Consider the following 21,554-nt stretch of genomic DNA (forward strand, 5'->3'; position numbering starts at 1 on the left):
TGGCAGAGAAGTATGTTAGAATAATACAGGACATGTACGAGGGCAGCAGAACGGCGGTGAGGTGTGCTGTAGGTGTGACAGACAAATTTAAGGTGGACGTGGGACTGCATCAGGGATCAGCCCTGAGCCCCTTCCTTTTTGCAGTGGTGATGGATAGGCTGACAGATGAGGTTAGACTGGAATCCCCGTGGACCATGATGTTTGCAGATGACATTGTGATCTGCAGTGAAAGCAGGGAGCAGCTGGAGGAACAGTTAGAAAGATGGAGGCATGCACTGGAAAGAAGAGGAATGAAGATTAGCCGAAGTAAAACAGAATATATGTGCATGAATGAGAGGGGTGTTGGGGGAAGAATGAGGCTACAGGGAGAAGCGATAGCAAGGGTGGAGGACTTGATATACTTGGGGTCTACTGTCCAGAGCAATGGTGAGTGTGGTCAGGAAGTGAAGAAACGGGTCAAAGCAGGTTGGAACGGGTGGAGGAAGGTGTCAGGTGTGTTATGTGACAGAAGAGTCTCTGCTAGGATGAAGGGCAAAGTTTATAAAACAGTAGTGAGGCCAGCCATGATGTACGGATTAGAGACAGTGGCACTGAAGAGACAACAGGAAGCAGAGCTGGAGGTGGCGGAAAGGAAGATGTTGAGGTTCGCGCTCGGAGTGACCGGGTTGGATAAAATTAGAAATGAGCTCATCAGAGGGACGGCCAACGTTCGATGTTTTGGAGACAAAGTTAGAGAGCGCAGACTTCAATGGTTTGGACACGTCCAGAGGAGAAATAGTGAGTATATTGGAAGAAGGATGATGAGGATGGAGCTGCCAGGCAAGAGAGCTTGAGGAAGACCAAAGAGAAGGTTGATGGATGTCGTGAGGGAAGACATGATGGCAGTTGGTGTTGGAGAGGAGGATGCAGGAGATAGGCTTCCATGGAAAAGGATGACGCGCTGTGGCGACCCCTAACGGGACAAGCCCAAAGGAAAAGAAGAAGAAGAAGTTCAACCTAGATTTAATTGAATACACTACAAAGACAAGATATTTCATGTTCAAACTGATAAATCGAACTTCGAATTTGATGGCTGCAAATTGGTGGCAAAAAAGTTGAGGAATGCTCATCAAACGTGTGTCTGGAACATCCCACAGGTGAACAGGCTCATTGGGAACAGGTGGGTGCCATGATGGCTTCCCTGAATTGCTCAGTCATTCCCAAGCAAAGATGGGGTGAGGTTCACCTCTTTGCCAACAAGTGCGTTTCACACAACGTCCCAGCTACATTGGAATTGGGGTTGTGCATTCAAAAGTTTAGAGAAGGTCAAATTGCAGTCCCTGTAAATAAAGAAAAAAACATTTGACACGCCACAGGTAAGAGTGTTGTTAACCAACCACAACCATCGCTCGTCAAAAAGGTCAAACGAGGCTTCAAAATGGTGAAAAATCAAGCCGTTCTCTCAGCTCTTAAATCCTGTGGGTGTGTCCGCTGAATGCACTGAAACCACTGGCTGGAATATATCCAACCGCGCTGGGGCGGGGCTTTTCCATACTGTGACAACGAGGCCTTGCAGAGTAACCATACCAACGCGAAGCCCCTATCCACATGCAGACTGTCACAAGGGACTTTTTTCTCCCTCGCTGTTTCGCCTTCTCTTCATGACGTGCGCGCACTCGCGGCGCTCTAAAGCGGCCACGCCAGCGGACTAGCCGAAGGGAAGACGCATTTCCGAGGTGCAGGCAGTGAGGCGTACGGCGGCGAGCTAGCGTAGCTAACTGCACGTCGCAAATGCGCCGGATAATCGCTGATGCTAGTTCTGCTATGGTGAGGGTGGCGACTCATGCCAGACTCCAAAGTGCATCACGCGTCCCCGTTTTAGCCCCAAAATCAAATCAGGAAAATTGAAACGCCCATGCCTTATTCCCTCATATAAATTAGGCTTGCGTATTATTTCCCATAATCCTACCCGTGAAACAAACCTCCTTCAAGTTTTAACGTTTAAAATCACGGAATTACCGAGGCCGAAGGAGGGTCAGGAGCCCAGTAAGACCGCATGACGTACAGTGTGTGCATTGAGGCGCATCGTTGTACATTAGCAACACGTCAGGCTCCTGTGTTTCTCCTTCCCAGTGTTCAGTACACATGCCCTTTTATAGGCGGCCCCCAGCAGCACGCGCCGTTCGCAACACTGTTTACACATGTAACACGCATACAGTGAAATGAGTTATCGCTCAAATACTAATTGGAATATACAAGTACACACATTCATCGCAGCAGAGAGAGTTTCACAACAGAGTGAATGAAGCACAAATAATGATGTTGAATGTTGCACTGTTACACGATACATCCAGAATGAAACTCCACCAAGACCACACACAATCCTTATTTGGTTCACAACCATAGCGTACACATTCATCGAAAACATGGCGTGCAGTAGCGCCGACTGCCAAATGCAAAGATGGTTCAGTGTGTGCGCATTACCTAAGCAAGCAGGCAAATCAAACACGGGTGACATAGCCATGAGGGCGGACGTGAGATAATGCCACGCCGAGAGAGTTTGGCTTCGTGCCGACAGGGCGGTTAAATAACCAAATAATGAGGTCAGGGGCATTGTGTACGGTCTCAGCGGGCTCTGAAATACTGCAGGTTGGGGAGAGGGGATGAGTTCTCAGGCCACAGCAGACTTCAGCACCTTTCCCCTCTCCGCCACAAAACTCTGCGACCGCTTTGGTGTCAACCCTGAGCTCATTTTCACCGCCTCCTGCCTCCCACAGTAGCGGCAAGTAACAACGTACAAATGCGGTACTGATTTGATCTATCTCATCTTTGTATCTATACGTTATACTTTGAGGATTTATGTTTCGGACAGCTTTTTCATTTGACTCCTTACGTTTGAAATCAGACATCTGTCATTTCTACTCCTTACTTAGGCTCGTTAGTTTGAAGCCATCTCGGTGGCCGTACACAAATATTGACACTTTGGGCACAATTTGGACATTTTCATTTCGGGCTGTACTCCCTTTTGCTGTGAGCGGTTTGGATATTAATGGCTGTGTGTTGAAACATTTTGATTGGACAGTACATTCACACGGTTACACAAGCTGCACTCGGACTACATTGAAATGACATCACAATCTGTGAACCACGCCGTGCAATATCTTGCTGTTTGTAATTCTGCTCCCTTGAATGTTAACACAGTTAAATACCTCCACGACACTTGAATAGTTGAATGCCTCTTTAAAAACTTTGGATATCCATCACTTGTTGGCAAAGAGGTGAACCTCGCCCCATCTTTGCTTGGGAATGACTGAGCAATCATGGCACCCACCAGTTCCCAATGAGCCTGTTCACCTGTGGGATGTTCCAAACACGTGTTTGATGAGCATTCCTCAACTTTCTCACTTTGTCTTTTTTGCCAGCTTTTTTTGGAACGTGTTGCAGCCATCAAATTCCAAGTTAACGATTATTTGCTCCAAACAATCACGTTTATCAGATTGCACATGAAATATCTTGTCTTTGTCGTGGATTTGCAAATCATTGCATTCGGTTTATTTATGTTGAACACAACGTCCCAACGTTCATTGGAATTGGGGTTGCAGAACGTTCTATGTGAGCGATCCCTAATAACTGCCACATTATATTTTACAACTTCTCTTTGGTTATTATCATTGGCATGGCGGAGGTCGAGGAGGAATTTCACAATGTACATAAAATGACACAGAGGACCCGATCTGGCCGCGAGCCTTGAGTTTGACACCTGTGAGGTAACGTACAGTCCTAATGTGGTAAACATGGATTGAGAACACTTTGGGCCTTAATTCCCGGCCCCCACGGCGGGGCCTCTTGCTTGTTCTTTTGGGTGGCGTAATCGGCGCTCACAGCAGCTCCTTATTGGTGCTCACCGAGTGTTTACCGATTAAGCTTCTCAATTTCAGCTGAACAGGCTGACCCAATTTGGGAAGAGTCAGGAGCTGAGGAAACACATTGTGTCTCATATGCACAAAATGTGTGCGTGTGTGTGTGTTTATTATGAGCACCTGCTTTTACGTAAGGGAAAATGTTTTCACAACGGGCCTGGTTGCAGTCTGCGGACGTGTGTCGTGTGTGAGCGTCGAAGGTTTAAGGGTATTGTGTCGCTCTTTTATTTATTAGCTTCTTACGTAAGCATTAGCTGAGGCAGGGGCAAAGGCCACCAAGATGTCACAGTGCGCAGGGCAATGAAATGACTATTGGAATAAATGACAATTCCCTAAATGAGCATATTTGATTAGGCTTGAAATGAAATCGCTCCGATGCGAATGAAGTCGTTTCACTGCTTACATTTTCATCCGTGTGTGTTTTCAGAGCTGGAAACGCGCTGTACGGTATCCCGTTTCGTTTGGCAACATTTCCTTCTTGATGACACTCGGCACTCAGGGAGCAGACCGCACAAGGCTTCAAATGTTCTCCTTGACAGTGAAAGCGGAAATCTTAAATGGGATTTCCCGCGGTGCGTATACATTTGACCGAGTAACGACTTTGGAACTGTTTTCGTCAAAAAATGAGTTAGGATTTCATGCCCACGCGTCAAATGTGAAATTAAATCTGTTGTCGCTACGACTGCCGAGCGCACAGGCGTCAAACCGGTGGTCTGGGGGCCAGATCCGGCCCGCCACATCATTTTATATGGCCCGCGAAAGCAAAACATGTGCATCGACTTCGTGTTTCTTGTGAAAATACCAAAAATGCAAACTGTCTTCACTTGTAATAACGTCATGATGCTACAAGCATTTCATGTGACCAGTCCCCCTTTTAAATGTCATAATCGTTGAACAAACATTTTTTTTATTGGCTTCCGATTTCTAAACTAGTCGTCCATCGTTGTGTATATGTAATTATATGAGGCGATAATTCTTTTTTTTTTTTTTTTTCCATGGGTTGGCAGTTACAACGGCCTTTCGAAGGAAGTCATAACTACAATGTGGCCCGTAACAAAAATTAGTTTGACACCCTTGGGCCTACTGGAAGGCAGTCGTGGAAAAAAACTCTATTTCTACGACAGTCATTCTACTAGTGCCTTAAATTGTCTTACTGGTTGAGGTCCATGTACTAGAGCACGCGTTGTCCTCACTCGTAGGACAATTTTGACATGCTGGTAGGACAACTACATGGGACTAGTGAGGCGAAACTAGTTGACAACTGTGAACTACTCATGACATTATAGAATTCTACTAGTTAACATTAAGCACTTTACTCATAGCACTAGTACTGCGCAGATGTCAACTAGTGCAGTTTTAGTAGCACAACTAGATGTTACTCGTAAGGGAAAACTGTGCACTAGTTGACCTCTGTATGCTACTAGTGACATGAAATTCAGGTAGTGCGAAGATTTCAACATGTGCACAGTTATGTAGTTGTCCGACTATTGTGCAGAAATGTCCCAAAAAATAAAATGTCACGAGTAAGACTCATTCGTTTTTCCTGTAGGTTTAATTGTCTTACTCGGGAGAATAAAGAGAGTACTAGTAGATGGACCTTAAAAGAGAGAGGAGGGGGGGGAAAGATGGAATTAAAGGTGTATTTCCAGTAAGTGACAGATCACCTAGTGTCACAGTGAGCCAGCCGCTCCCCGAGTGACTGTTGTACCTCGGAGCCTCGACACTAGTGTAGCGAACAATCGGCGCCTTCCTTTGCAGGAAGGATGACGTAACAGGGCCAGCGGAGTTTTACACCGGCCTGTGGGAAGATGGAGCTCGTGATACGGAGAGAAATATGGCAACAAACTGCCAGGGTAAAATGCTGCAGCCCTCCCCTCTGCCTCACGCACCTTGAGTGCTGACAGTGGAGCGCTACCGTTGCCCCCCTCTTGCCCGTTGCCCACCACCAGCGCCAGCAGCACCGGCCCCCTTCCCTTCCCTTCCCTCGGCTGTGTGGAATGGGGGTTTACGTAACCCACTGCAGTCTGAGCTAGCGCAGCGCTCCTCACAATGCCTTCCCTTTGCGAGACACAAGCCTTTTGCAACATAGTAGTAGCTGTCCTACTAGTATACAGAAAGGTCATGCAGCGCAGGTGTCAAACTCAGGGCCCCGGGGGCCAGATCTGGCCCACCACATCATTTCATGTGGCCCGCGAAACCAAAACATGATTATTGCTATAATCTGTACCAACATTTCTAATTGTCATATATAGTAAATAATGTTGAGATCTTGCAAGCATTTTTTTTTCTTACCAAAACCCCTTTTACAGTAAGTTCAACAATAGTTGAACAAGCTATTATCCTTGACTTCTAATTTTGAAAACTAGTTGGCCTTCAATGTGATCTGTCCATGTATTCATATGATAAAGAGAATAAACTGTATGTAACGGCCCCCTCAGGAAAAGCATAACTACAATGTGGCCTGTAATGAAAATGAGTTTGGCAACCCTGTCAAACAGCAAAAAACATTACTTGTAAGATACAGTCATTCCACTAGTGTTTCGGTCTCATTAGTGAGGATGGGCACTTTTGTGTCACTAGTAGTTGGGCGTAGTAGTGTTACCCGCGCAGCACAGTAGCTAACTAGCAAGCTTTAATTGTGTACTAGTAGGCCAAAAGTGGCGCGAGTGGTTAAAAAAAAAAAAAATGTCCCAGTCATGTTGCTCGTGTGCTAATTGGAACTCAAGGCTATGAAACAAAAGCTCAAATGGCTTTCTATACATACAGTGTAGACACACACAGACTTATACGTGAACTTTTCTGAAAACGGTTGAGAACAATTTGCCCCGAGCCATTACCCTTTTTTATACTACAACTACACTCGCAGCTTTATTAAAAATGCTCAACATTTTTGTAGAAAATCCAAGAGCCTCCTTTGTAGATAAAATCTTGTAACCGTAACTGAGTGAAAAGTACTCAGGAGGTCTCTTACACGCATCAAAGCTGTGTGTGTGTGTGTGTGTGTGTGTGTGTGTGTGCGTGTGCGGGCTACACCCTTTACTGGTTGCCAGACGATTGCAAGGATATGGCCAAACTTAAAGGACACATACAGTGTTATGGAAAATTGCCGTTTGAATTGCTTTGATACAAATTCAGGGAACCCCACGTGTATTGTCGACAGTATACAGGCACGTCCAAATTTCTAATCGTGGTCCCACATTGTGCCACAACACGCCAGGTGGCACCGAGGTCCGCTGAAAGAGATGCCACGTGTACTGAAGTGTGTTTGTATGTGTTGCTGCCCTGTTTGTGTTCAGGTAGCAGTTGTTCGGCGGTTTCGAATGACTGTAACCTCGATGCTAATTTCCATGAGCCGGCGTTTTGCATGAAGGTATAGTGGACACTCTACCTTCGTTAAATGAAATTATAGAGGGTTGAACTCTTTTCGTTTTTCTTTTGTCTGACCTACAAACGTTCAATTCAAAGACATGTTAAGACACCTTTTCAATTTTTGTCCAGGCCAGTTGAGTTAGTTTAAAATATATATATTTTTTCAACACCACAAAAAAAGCAATACCTAATTTGCATTTTCTAGACATTTTTGTTTTATGACATCACATTTGTTATTTCAGCAACCATTGTTGGTCTCTTTCTTTCAAGTGTCCAAACATTGTGTTGTTTTGATTACGTGTTCAATGAGCGTGCTTGCGTGTGACACCGAATGAACCAGATGAACTCGAATCGGCAACCAGCAGTTTTCGCATTCATACATTCCTGTCATACCGTTTGGTTCATTGGGGATGGAGACAAAGTCACGTAGGCGCTCGCTGTCAGAGCATCAGGAGCAGTGACGTCACTGGACTACTACATTTAAAAAATGACATCTCATTTGTCAACTTTACATCATTTATACTAAAATTGTCTTGATGGGCGCTCAAAGCAAGTGTTGCTGAATAAGTCTTTCAGAAGAACAAAAACATACTATGTTAAAATAAGCAAAATGGAACTTAGATTATTTGTGGCAATGTTAAAGTCTAACTTTAGACAATGCAGCTTTATGAAATTAAAATGGGAAAAAAAACACTTTGATAATCAGTCCACTTTTGGCAGCTTTTACAGCTTCCACTCTTCTGAGAACTGCTGTAATAAACTGTTGCAAGCCGAAGTTATAACCTTAAGAGTATTTATTTATTTTGCTTAAGAAATTAACCGGCTGCATTAATTCCGGCCAAGGAATACTACTCCATCCTGACACAGTCACCAATTCAAAATTAATTTTTCTAGCAGGTCCTGCATTCGGTTCAGTTTGTGTAACATCTTGCACCTGCCAGTGCTCACATTTTTCACAAAGGTTTCCATTTTATTGTCCGATGAGAAATTAAAGTTAACCAATACGGTGGTGTTCTCATCAGGCTCGGTCATCCTGAAAATACAGCCAAAGAATGAAACTGCGGTCTTATTACACTAGTCTTTCATATTTTTTTTTATGTGTAGCCGGACGTTGTTAAGCTTAAAATGTCCACTCTGTCATAGTGAAATATTACTTGGTGGACAAACCTTCATTGATTTCAAATATATTTGTAAAACAGTGCTCATGAATGCTTACATAAATAATAAAAATGTCATCAATATACATCGTCTGCTTGTAGTTAATAATAAAAAACATTAATAAAATAAAACGCTGAACCCATATGCATTTCTAACAGGACAAAGCCTACTTAAAACAATGAAGTTAATTGAAATTGTTGGAGGTGAAATTGGGACGTCTCAAAGGCACCTGATGTTGACATTGACTCAGTTAACGTAATAACGCTCGACAGAAAGTGCTTTGTTAAATTTGATTGTTTCCTTTCATTCACTGTCAGTCAGCTCTTGATACAAAGCCACTTTGTAGCATTGATAATGTAGTACGCAAATAACCTCTCTTTTATTCGGAAAAAATATATACATTTTAAATTTCATAACCTTGCTATTGTCTGACTCATGCAATTGAATCATATTGTGTAAAAAAAAAAAAAAAAAAAAAAAAGGCCTTGGGAACGATGAGTTACATAAGAGAACTGTTTCTTTATTGTTCGCCTCAGCTGTACACGACATAAGCATTCGTGCAACTGTACACACCTACAAAATATACAAAACAAGGGATGTCTGTTTATCAGCCATGTGGGCTGGGCATTGATAGTTCAGTGAAAGAATAAAAAAAAAATAATAATAATAATTAATAAGAGAGTTATTCATCCTCCTCCTCCTCCTCCTCCTCCACTTCCTCCCCCTCCGCTCCCTCCACCTCCTCCTCTTCTTCCTCCTCCTCCTCTTCTTCATCACTGATTACATATTTCTTGGCCTTCTTTGTGGTAATTTCGTCATCATCCTCTGCCTTTCGTTTGCCTGACCCCTCACCCTCCTGCAATAAGCACAAGGAAACATTCCCAATCACAACTTGAAAATAAAGCCCCCCCCCAAATTTAAAACAGTTTCGTGATATGCTTTTAATCAAAACAAAGTGGTGCCTTGAGATAAACCTTTGTTTCATTCCGTGACCACACTCATAACACAAAGCATAAATACGCAACGTGTAATTGTCTTTGTATTGTTTAGTTTGACAGCCAACGCCAACTAGGAGTGGCATTAAACAACTTGCAGCCTCTTTTTCGAAGAGTTGTTCACGAACTGCCAAAGTGCGGCGCACTGCGAAGCGAGTCAAGTTCACTGTCGCCACAAAACAGCGCAGTGTCTTAAGTCTACGCTTGTAAGTCAAAGCAAAACAAATCAGCCGAACGACGGCTCGTATCTCGAGCCAATCGTAAGTCGAGACCGTAATTCAAGGATCGAGACTTTTTTGTTTCAGTGGCCGACTGCAAATACGGTTTTTAATAATACATTTTTGTTTTAAAGAGCCACAGATACTACCTCCTAAAAATATTACGCATGGCAAAAGAGATGGTGATATCAAATTAGACTAAGATCTATTTACACCCCCCCCAATCTATTTTCACAAATGTTATCTAGTGATTTCCAAATAATGTATCTTTCTTCACTTACCTATGATAAATGATTTAAAAAAAAAAACGACCAGCTAGATTACTTTCACACTGTCAAGTACTAGTTGCACATTCTTTCAAGTGGAAAACGTGGGTCGGCACTTTATCGGCATTGTGTGGAAAAGCTGGATTTTCGGCAGCGCGCTGCCATCTGTGCGCAGGCTGGCATACGGCACTCACCTCGTCACTGTCCAGCTTTTTGGCCTTAATCAGCCTCTGCGCCTTGTCGTCGTCGGAGCCTTCATCGCTGTCGGACGAGTAGATCCTCGCTCGTTCCTCTGGATTGAGTTAGATAGAGCACGACTGTGGGTGACCTCATAAAATAAACCTCCACGAACATAAAAGGAGATGTCCAACATGCCCATTACGGCTACAGGTAGCAAATGTACTAACGCCGTGTGCTTACGTTAGAGGTACAGATACTTGTGTATATTAAAAAAAGATATAATATAATCAAAGTAGTAGAAATTAAAGAACAGACTGAAATGCACTTTAGTACAAAAGTAAAAATGAACTTTTAGCCGTCAACGACATACAAAACCAGTCTTTGAACAACAACTTAAAAAAATATACAATAAATTACGCCACACAAAATAGTCTCCCTCTTTTATTAACTTAGCGCTCGTACTAAGAAGCAAAAAGGCAAATAATTAAACACTAGGGGTTGAACGACATGATTTTTTTTGTAGTCAACTAAAATGTGATGAAAGTCGAGTCGGTCAATTAGTTAATGATAACTGGAAAAATAAATACTTTACCTGTATGTTTATTTCAGACGAGACAGTTTTTTTTAACGTCAAAAGCTTACGGCGTTTAGATTGGCGCAAGACTTTCTTGTAGCCGACAACAAACATTTTTTCCAAATAAGGCCATGGACGGGGAATCGCTTCTCTCAATCTGTTGCGTCATCGACGTTAATACTCCCTGGTTCACGTTCCTCCATGTCGCTGCTGTCCCTGTTTTTCCACCTTATAAGACCCCAAGATCTTGATCAATCAAGACCCGAATCACCGCTGACTCGATCTACTTACATCGCGCCGTCATCAGGACTCAAAGTTGACTGATTCCAGATTGCCCGTGGCAAGTCAGAAATACTCACGGCCAAGCGAGCAGAACGTACAACATTCCCGAATGAGCGGATGAAAAAAAGGATTGTCGTATGAGCGATGTCAAAACATTCAACATTTATCGCGACGTTAAAAGTGCCTCGATATCGTCGTAAAAGGTACTTTTGTGACGTCCATACGCCAGGCTGTAGAGAGGGACTAACGATTCTAACTCCCGTCACAACATATACCGCCACAATTATATTCCATTGGTCCCAAACGTGAACTAAGAAAATAGCTCCACTCCATATCGCTGCAAAAATAAACCCCTTACATACTTACCTCTCTTCAAAAAACGTAACACAGAGGCTGCTTCGAAAAATCATACATTTTACAACATCACAAAGCAGAGAAAAAGAAACTATGGAGGAGTCCCGTGATTATTTGGTTTATTGTTACTTGGCTGTGTCTAAGCCTGCGCTGCCTTTAAGAGTGTGTCTGCCTTTTGTGACTCGACTTGAATTTTTGGACTCGATCAAATGATCTCTGTTAGTAGGCAGTCATTTTCAATGCTAGTTAGAATTTCTGGCAGCAATTTCAAAAGTTATCACTTTAAAAAAATATGACAATAAATCCTGTTAAATTAGTGAACAGACAATTTCTCAATGAACTGTTTTGCTACTGTGAGCACGGCATGATCATTGCTGCGGAATGTAAACATTGGATGGACGGGGATAGGAGGTCACGGTCATAAAGGTTGTGCAGATGACCTGTGGGAAAACGGACAGAAACTACTGAAGTCTACTGAGAAGGACTCGGGGAGCAAGAAAAAGAGAGGTTTTGCGGTATTGCTGCGCGCACCTCTTCGCCCCGCCTGCACAGTCGGCCTTCCTGCAATACCACGCATTTTCCCACAACACCGCAATAATTTGCGTACTGTGAGATTAATACCGTGATAAAGCCGAACCTTGACATATTGCAAACATTTGAGTGCGCTTGACCGAACGGGGCGAGCAAAGATTTTAGGGCACTTATCCTCGTACATTGTAAAATGTAACAAGCCCATTTTGACAAGGTAAGAATTAGAAAGTACAGATATGTATTTTCCAATGTAACGAAGAGCAAAAGTACAACATGGTCCGAAAAATAAGCACTGAAGTCAATTGCGGCGATTAGTGCTCACCTCTCAAGCCTCCTCCTCCTCCTCCTTTGTATTTGCCCTTGATGGCTGCCAAACTGATGGACTCCTCCCCTTCTTCGTCGTCGTCATAGCGATCGGGCTCCAGGTAGCTGCTGCTCAGGCCTCTCTGGTGCTGCTTCTCCCTCATCCTCCTCTGCTGCGACTCTCTGCGGATCGACGCTCGCAGCCGCTCCTCCTCTTTCTACATTGAGGGACACTCGATTGAATCTGTTCTGATGTATTCTACTATTATGATGCAAAACGATCTTTTGACCCTCGGCGGACCGAGTGCCCAAAAATGGAATTACTGATGGTGAATTGATATTCATTGGCCACGATACACTAGACTACGTGATTTTGTAGTCGAACAACATAGCCAGGTCATTTCCAACCGCTGTGCTACGGCACATACGCGAGTCAGGTATGCGAGCCCAAGCGCCACGCTTTGTATATTGTTAGCCCAATAGTGGAATTACCGTCGTCATCTTTAACGCACTGTCACAATATCAATTAAAAATACTAATGCACATGCTAAAAATTTTGTTTTTTTCCCTTCTTTAGGTCTGTGTAGATTCTCAGTCATCCAGGTCACGGTAATCCGCCAAGGCTGAATCGAGAGGACTGGACTTTTCTTGTTTGTTGAATTTCTTTTCTCTTTCGGGAAAAGGGTAAAAAAAAACAAAAAACGACTTGCTCAATTACGTCTATCGATATTATTCGCCGTGCCAACGAGAGGCAACTGGCTCGAGTGCTTTGTTCTGATGGATGCTATCAGCAGCTTTTGTTTGGGTTGACAGCACAGACATAAGCAGCCTCAGTCTTGGTGACATAATGTCAGTGTTGCTGACCACCGTCCAAATGTATTATGTAAGCGTGCCACCATGTGTCTTTATGTAAGCAGCTGTCATGTGTGTGTACTAGACACAAATGACCATTTGGACTTTTTTTTCTTCTGCTTTTGGTAAGAGCGTTCTCAAAACATAAACATAGCAGACCCTGCGTTACCTTGATCATTTCATTACGATGCGACTCTGGATCTCGTCCGGCCATTGGCAGGATTCGGATTTTCTGCGTCTTGGAACAACGGTCGGCCAGGGACAAGGTCATCTTCCTGTGTGTGGCGCTGTCAGTGGAGTGAGGCCTGGCGAGAAAAATGGACAGTATATATGAAATGATGCCAGAATAAATCACAGTGAACCCCTGCTATATTATGGTTCATTGTTCGCACCACCACTATATCGGATTTTTAAGCAATCGCCTTTTTAACTTTTGATTTGTTTTTTGTTTTTTTTAGTTCAGGCAAGCCTGAATTCAGAGTTGCGCACCTTCAATTACGACCACCGTGCCAATATGTGTCAGCTTTACAGTAAACTTCAAATGGGAGTGAAAAAAAAGCTTGAAGCGAGCATGCTTTGGCTCTTATTTGGAGAATTGTGTGAGTGCGTATTCTTTTTGTCTGCTCACAGGGATGCTATACGATAGTATCCCAGTTCTTGAAAGTGAAAACAGGTGCTAAGGAATACTAAAGGAGTGTGTTTTAATAAGTTTAAGCATGGCTTTATTAGTCTAAATGTTTTTATAGGTTGCGGAAGGGGTACAATGTTTTATATGGTCCCTATATCGCGGCAGGGTCCGGATTATTATCTTTTACATGAGCTCAACTTCCCATAATTGCCATTATGTTGTTTTTAGATAGCAAACTAGGTCAACGGCACCTATGCTGGTTTCAGTCAATTAGTGCACTTTTTTTTGCCTTAAATTAGACCTAGAGAATTAATCAACAATCACTTTGACTCAATTCTTATTCGTCTTTTGTCAGGCACATGTAACTTTAAAAAAAAAAAAAAGAAGGGAATTCTAATCCTGGCTGATCGGTTGGTTCAACTTTTGCAGCAAAAGTACTCTTATGCACTGGAAGCTAAGTTAAAAGTTTCATAATTATTACTAAAGACTTTAGCAACCACTTGGTAAATCACTGCAGTGATCTGAATCAAAGCACAGTGCCCCATTAGAACAAAAGGCGATGTCCAATCTGAGTAGATCAGAGTGTAGGGCTGTTGTGTATTAAATCAGCTTTGGAAGGCATTCTACTAGTCCCATGTGGTCTGAGAAGACAGAACATCCAGGTGGACAAGTGGTAGCTAAGAGGATTACGCAAACCTGGGCAGCTTGCACAAGCTAATTCAAGGACTTGGAGCACATTTCTCAATTATGCGCGAATAGAGGTTGCTATTGTTGCTTGGAATAAGACTCAGCTTGTGCCTTATGACAGCAACACACAGCAGAGGACCCCGCAGTATTCCTTGAGACTTCATATCTTAGGCAAAGGTTTCTGCCTCTAACAACGCCTTCATTGATTATTCATAGACCACAGAAGGGGATGCAAGTACCTGAACGTGAGCTTGGTTTTGAACACAGCCTGTCCCTGCAGTCCAGTACCCTGGCGGATAAACAGGTGGTTGTGGTCTCCCTGAAGAGGAGCTTTGTAAACGTCAAACACTTCATTCCCCAGGTGGAGGGACATGCTTGTAGCAAAAAGAAGAGCGCAAAAAGCGGAGGGCCTGCCGTTTAGAGAGAAATCAGACAAAGGAATGGCTCGATCTTTAAGACGTACCTCCCATCGGACCATTTGACGATGCGCGCGTTGCTTTCCCGTATTTCGTTTCCTTCCTCGTCTCGCTTGACTCGCCACCGAATGGTGTTCTCCACCTGGGAAAGGCAAGGATTCACAGTCAGTCACAGATAAGCTGCTTTCACAGCATCAAGTCCGATGTAATATCAGGGCTCATTTCATATGGGACAGCTTATGCTTTTACATCGAAAGGGCCCAATAGATGCTCACAAAGGAAATCAAATCGGCAGGATTCACACAACAGGTTCAAGTGCCTAATTCTGATTTGTTGCCAATCTTAATTTCTACGTTGCATTTAGTTGACATGGGCTGACTAAAGTACTTTTTGGGAAGGTGTGCGCCTGTTACACCTTGCCTAAAAATAACAGCATTTGAGAACAAAAACATCATGGCTATAGTCAAACACGATGATGGCAGTGTGGGGCTGGGGCTGCTTGTTATTTCAGGGCCTGGATGACTTTCTGTGATGAATGCAGCAATGATTTCAGATGTCTACCAGAAAATCCTGCAGGCAACCATCCCGTCATCAGTTTGGACCTCCAAGCTCAAGCGCTCTTGGTTTATACAACAGGATAATACAAAACATACCAGCAAGTCCACATCTGAAGTGTTCAAATAAACCAAAATCAAGGTTCATGAGTGGTCAAATCAAAGTTTAATCCCAATGCGATGCCGTGGTTTGACATTTAACGCAGTTCACGCTCGGAAAGCATCCAATTTGACCGAGCTAAAACTATTCTATAAAGAAGAGTGGGCCAAAATTCCTCCACGGCGATGCAAAAGACTCTTCAGCAGTTATCGCAACAGCTGGATTTAACTTTTACTGCCGAGAGTGGCACAACCACTTACTAGGTTCAGGAGGCAATTACTTTCTCAATAGTGTCATACAGGTTGGATGGTTTGTTCTCTCTTTACAAACTGCATTTTATATTTACTGTTGTCTTTGTGAGATATTAAAATTTGCGGTGACGATGTGACACATTTAAGTGTGATAAATATAAGAAAAATAAGAAATGACAAATGGGGCAAATACCCAGACATTCAGCTATAATGGTAGACACACCTTCAGTTTGAGCCTGGTGCGTCCTTCTTCATCCAGCATTTCCTCGTCTTCAAATTCATCCTCATAGTACTGTGGGTCAAAAGGTCTGCGAAGGGGAAATTCAATTGAAGTCAGCTTAAACATTCACGTTATATTAAAAGATATCTGAATTCACATGCATTTATAAAGTTTAATTGGCTCTGACCTGGGCTCTACGGAGAGGAAGTTGGGCAGCTTAACAAAGTAAAGATCAGAGCCAAGGTCAGTGCTGACTTTGGGTATCTCTACTTCGATACGAGTCTCAGGCACAGGCTCCTCCTCTGCCTGTTCCCCTTCCAGGCCATCTTCTGTATCCTAAAGAGAACAGCTCATCAAACTCTGCAAGCTTCAACGAGCCATGATAAAAAGCAGGATTAGCGACAAGAGTCTTAGCGAAAGGCTCTGAGGGAAACACAGTTTGGTAATTCTCATTAAAAACGAAGGAGATCGTAATGCAAAAGTGCAGGTAGATACCATGGGCTGTCCCGGGGTCGGCGGCTTTTCTGCGTCACTGTCAGAAGAGATGTCATCAGCCTCGCCGAACAGATCATCCGCCGCAGACTTCTTGTCTGCGTGGTAGCACAGAAGAAATGACCTTTTAAACTCTAAAAGGGAAAAAAAAGAGCTGTGAAATGTGGACACTCATCAGGGCCTCTTACTATCATTTGCACCCATGTCGCTGTCAGAATCGGAGTCTGAAGCGGCTTTTGCTTTGCTTCTCCTATGGATGAAATCATCTTCGCTATCGCTTCCCTTTGCAGATTCTGGAAAATACAAAACAGTAAATTAAAGCAAGAAACAGTGGGATCAGTTCATCTACTGTGTTTGCGTGACTTTTTGTAACACGTATTGTGCACACGTTTCATTCGCGCTATGATCCATCGCTTGGTCGCTTTCTTGCGATTTCAATTACTAGCGAGCTTCGACTTGAGTGAAGTGGGGGAAAGAAAAGGTGTGTGACAGTCGCCAATGCACTTTCAGATGTTTATTGAAAAGGGACAAACAGGCAAAAAGACAAATACAAAATGAAAACACTCGCAAGGAACATGGGGCACAAGCAAAATCTGCACTAACCCCGTAGTAAAATCGCCAGCTGGCGCTGGAGTCAGAACTAGGCCACGTCCTTTAAAGGCACACGTCAACGTGTGTGTGTGTGTGTGTGACTTTCAGCTTTTTTTTAGACCTATCAAAATTAAACAGTTTATTATTTATATTCTCTTATGTTTTTATATTTATACTTTACAATACTGACTAGCCGTGGCAACTCCTGATAGGACAAGCCTAAAGTCACAACAACAACCGCAATACTCAGTTTATTGATAACGTAGCAAAAAAATTTTAAAAAAATGGTGGTGTTTTTGTGGGGGGATCGAACAGTTTAACAGCACTTCAATTCCATTAAATCAGCTCTACAAGTAAATTGAATGATTATGTATATATTACACAAGCCAGCTGAGCAACTGTGTTCACTGCTTGCCATCACCAGTAAAAACTCATCACAATACTGTAGCAAGAGTTTAGAGTTTTATTTATCGGACTGCTATGCTTGCAATCAAATTTATATTAAAAAAAAATAATAATAATATTTTTTATTTTATTTTTTTTAATTTCAAATTGTTATCCTTATCTTGTTTGCTGTCTCTATCGCAACTTTACAATAAATGATCTTGTCATTCAGACTAATTGGGAAATGAAAATCATTCAATATTTTTTGATGGCTATGGTCTCCAGCTATTTCTTGGGAGTCTTGATTATATATAATTCTATCTATTCTTCTACATATACAAATTGTTTTGCATCTACATACGGTATCTGTTGTAGTTTTGGTCTTTCCTTGAAGAAACACTCGCCCACCAATGACAGAGCATTATGAGTACCAACCTGACTTTCTGTTCCTGGGCCCTTCATCGTCAGAGTTCTCCCTGTCTTCATCCGAGTATTGCCGTTTCTCCTCTTCGTCCTCTGATTGGTCACTCTTAGCCCCGCCTTCCCACTTCTCGTCATCTGAATGGTTCACTCGGCCTGACCCTTCTCCATCAGAGTGAGGGGTGCCCACACCCGACCGCGGGGTTCCAAGGTCACTGTGAACACTTGATGCAAAAAAAAATAATAAAATATATTTGTTTTCTTTTTTTACACAATATACCCACATCATTGGGTACACCAGCAAAATAAAAGAGATTTAGCTTTTACAATTATCATAATGCCTGTCAAAAAGGTAGAAAATCACTAATTGCTATTTCTGTCACGGTGATTTTAGTTTGTTTGCAGGTAGGAAGGTGATGAAAACATTTGTCAATTAAAACACAACACGAGTATTTATGTAAAGGCAGAACATCTCATGAGAGTCCATAAGCTACTGACCTTCTGTCAGAGCGGACTCTGCCCCTCTCAGAGTGAGGACTTCCCCCTCCAGACATCCCACTGCCTGCCGGGCTTCCACCATCTGACCGCCGGCCTCCATCTTCCTCGTCCTCTTCGTCATCGTCTCGACGGCCGCACTCCGAGCCGCTGTGCTGCTCTGCGTCGGAGTGTTCGTTCTCAGCCTGATCCGAGTGCACGCTGGCGTCCGACGGATTGCCCGACCGCTCAGACTGGTTATCGCTGTGTCCGCTGCCGCTGTGTTGACTGTGCTCCTCTTCCTCGCTGTCGTCCCCGAACAGTTCCTGGGAATAAAAGCATGTACAGTGACCTGTCACCAAAGTTGAAACGCGATATAGTGGGGATTCCCTGCAAATGTTTGACGAGACCAGGGTCTGCAACATGCAGCTCCAGAGCCACATGTGGCTCTTTCACCCTTCTACCGTGGCTCTCTGCAGCTTCCATCCATCCGTCCATTTTCTGAGCCGCTTCTCCTCACTAGGGTCGCGGGCGTGCTGGAGCCTATCCCAGCTGTCATCGGGCAGGAGGCGGGGTGCACCCTGAACTGGTTGCCAGCCAATCGCAAGGCACATACAAACAGACAACCATTCGCACTCACATGCACACCTACGGGCAATTTAGAGTCTCCCAATTTATGCATGTTTTTGGGATGTGGGAGGAAACCGGAGTGCCCGGAGAAAACCCACGCAGGCACGGGGAGAACATGCAAACTCCACACAGTCGGGGCCGGGGATTGTACCCGGGTCCTCAGAACTGTGAGGCTGACGCTCTAACCGGTCATCCACCGTGCCGCTTCTCTGCAGCTTGTAGGAGTAAAAAATCAAAAAAATAAAAATAAATAATTGTTCTTTCATTTTTCAAACGCACTTTTAAATTTGAACTTGTAACATTATAATAAAACGGTTTTATTTCTTTTTTCGTTCGCTCAAAATATGCATCACAAGCACCAATGCATGACACCTGGAAAACAGAACGTTATGTGCTACCTGAATTACATTAAAAACTAACAGAAGTGTTTAACTTACAAAAGTGTGTGATAATGAAGGCGACCTCTACCGACCGGATGCGCCGAAGCTGTACGCTCAGGAGCAAAAATCACATTAACTGAGTATAATAAATACTTTAATTGGTTATTATTTTGCAAATTTTATTTTTTCTTCCAAATGGCTCTTTGAGTATTTAAGGTTCCCGACAGCTGGACGAGAGCATTCTACAAGAGGTCTTGTCTGACATTGTTATTTAGCTATATGATATTTTGGACTCTCACGTTCAGTCAGCTATAGAATGTCACACACCTTATTCATACTGGGCTTTGCTCCTTCGTGGCCTTCCTCTTCATCCTCGTCATCTCGTTCTCTCTCACTGTCACTGCCGCTGCCAGAGGCGTTGCTGACAGAACGCGGTCTCTCTTGCTCTGAGTCGGAACCGGAGCCTGAACCAGACTCTGTGGAACATCACTCGCAACATTAGGCAAACCTGAACAATCGAGTGATATCCAACACAGGATCTCCATCTAAAATTCTACCTATTTACTGTATCAGGAGGAGACAGTAATTTATTTGTTTTAATTTAAAGCCCAAGTCCTTACAGATAAGCTACTGCCGCTATGGCCAATTTATAACAATGTAATGAAAGGGCGTTTATACAACTGTGTTGCCAAGTTTGACTATGAATACAAAAATAAATAAAATAAAACACACACAATAATTCCGTGTTCAAACTTTTGTTCAATAGTCTAGACAACGTTAACAACGTGTGGCTCGTTCACTTTTAAAGAGAAATAAAATAATTATATAGAGATGGTTTGGTTAAGAAACAACAATTAGCACTGAATGGTTTCAGGTGCAATTAACATTTTATAATATCAAAATACAGTGCCAGGAACTCAAATCCTGACTAAACTTACTTTAGATTGTTGTGGTCGTTTAATATAAGTCAAACTGAAATAAAACAGGCTCCATAAGCACGATTTGGGTAATATAATTTAAGCAACTGAAAATGTCATAAGCATTTTTTTTTTGTGATGGATGCAAGCGAACACTAAATGCGAGTGATCGCTAGGAAGTTGGAGCGCATAATATTATTTTTCATTTGATTTGAGTTGAATTAACGCACTGCAGCAAATCAATCTTTATGTTGTTAACGTGTTAGCATAAGTGACAAACAAACATCGCCGTGCGTTACCTGTTTTTAGCCTGGCTAAAGCTAACTCATTACAGCGCTGATGTCATAAAAGTAGTAGATAACGGCTTAAAAATGTCTCCATACCCCGTTGCTCATTGTCACTGTCTCCATCACTCCCGAACAATTCGTCCATATCCGCCATTTTTTCCGAAACTGTGCCCAATGTGACCTACCGGAAGTATTTGGGAAGACTTGACGAGGAAGACATTTAACTTCCGGGGTCGCACTGAAGACAACCAACTGTTGAAGTGCGTTCGAAACAACACGAGGGGTCAGTAGAAAGCAGGGCGTCGATATTCTTGATCGAATCTTAGTACACGTTTTGTCCTCACTCGTTAAACAATTCAGCGCACTTGTAGAACGATTACCAGTTAGTCACCCCCGCACTATTTTAGGATATTTATGCACACTAGTAGGACAATTTAGGCATACTAGCAGGTCAACTGCATGTTACTAGTTGACATCTGGTTGCCAATAATAATAATAATAGTAATTATTATTATTTGGACTTTGGAGACTTTTGAAATATTCAAAATTAATCAAAACTATTGTACTATTTTACATAATACTCAAAGACAACTAATCTTCTATTGTTGACGTCAATATTTAATTTTTACTCACTCGAAATTACTGACATCGTTTTCCCCATATCTGCTTTCAATACTGTACATTTAAATATGCCATTTGTCAAGGTATGTCATTTTGTAGATCCAAAATTGAATACAGTTTGACAGTATAAATGCGAGACACTGGCATATTATTTATGTATCATTACTGAATTGGAGAACAATTTAAGCACCAACATTTTTGAAAAGAAAAAAGAAAAGACAATTTATTTAATAACTCTTTTCAAGAAAAACAGGTGATAAACCATCACATAATTTGATTTTACCAGCTCATCCCTCACTGGCACACTATTTATTAGATATTGTATTTGTGTATGGCACAACCATGTTAAAGATAATAAAATATTAAAATAAAAATACATAAATCCTTAACAATCAAAAAATAAAATTTTATTTTACTTGAATAATTTTTTTTTTTATAAAATGCTAACTATACTAAAACATATTTCTCAAATTACAGTAACAGGGTTGCAAAACTATGCTAATGTTAGGGTTTTTTATCAA

At 42.5% G+C, this 21,554-nt stretch overlaps 1 protein-coding gene and 1 long non-coding RNA gene across 2 annotated transcripts; one reads left to right on the top strand and one right to left on the bottom strand.

Moving 5' to 3' along the window:
- Window positions 1–2,588: 2,588 nt before the first annotated feature.
- Window positions 2,589–18,523, top strand: LOC133399335 (uncharacterized). Its single transcript, XR_009768195.1, has 3 exons — window positions 2,589–4,471; window positions 7,196–7,269; window positions 12,707–18,523. It is a non-coding gene; the product is annotated as an uncharacterized LOC133399335 (long non-coding RNA).
- leo1 (LEO1 homolog, Paf1/RNA polymerase II complex component) lies at window positions 8,905–20,592 on the bottom strand. The gene is made up of 14 exons (XM_061670848.1): window positions 20,509–20,592; window positions 19,536–19,684; window positions 18,223–18,524; window positions 17,740–17,948; window positions 16,518–16,622; window positions 16,333–16,427; window positions 16,025–16,173; window positions 15,841–15,925; window positions 14,760–14,854; window positions 14,536–14,670; window positions 13,151–13,286; window positions 12,149–12,347; window positions 10,100–10,197; window positions 8,905–9,282 (listed from the first exon to the last, which is right to left on the bottom strand). The coding sequence occupies exons 1-14, from the start codon at window positions 20,564–20,566 to the stop codon at window positions 9,109–9,111; spliced, it is 1,989 nt and encodes a 662-aa protein (XP_061526832.1). The 5' UTR covers window positions 20,567–20,592; the 3' UTR covers window positions 8,905–9,108.
- Between the last annotated feature and the right edge of the window lie 962 nt (window positions 20,593–21,554).

The sequence above is a fragment of the Phycodurus eques genome, chromosome 2, assembly GCF_024500275.1.
Source record: "Phycodurus eques isolate BA_2022a chromosome 2, UOR_Pequ_1.1, whole genome shotgun sequence".
Classification (NCBI taxonomy): Eukaryota; Metazoa; Chordata; class Actinopteri; order Syngnathiformes; family Syngnathidae; genus Phycodurus; species Phycodurus eques.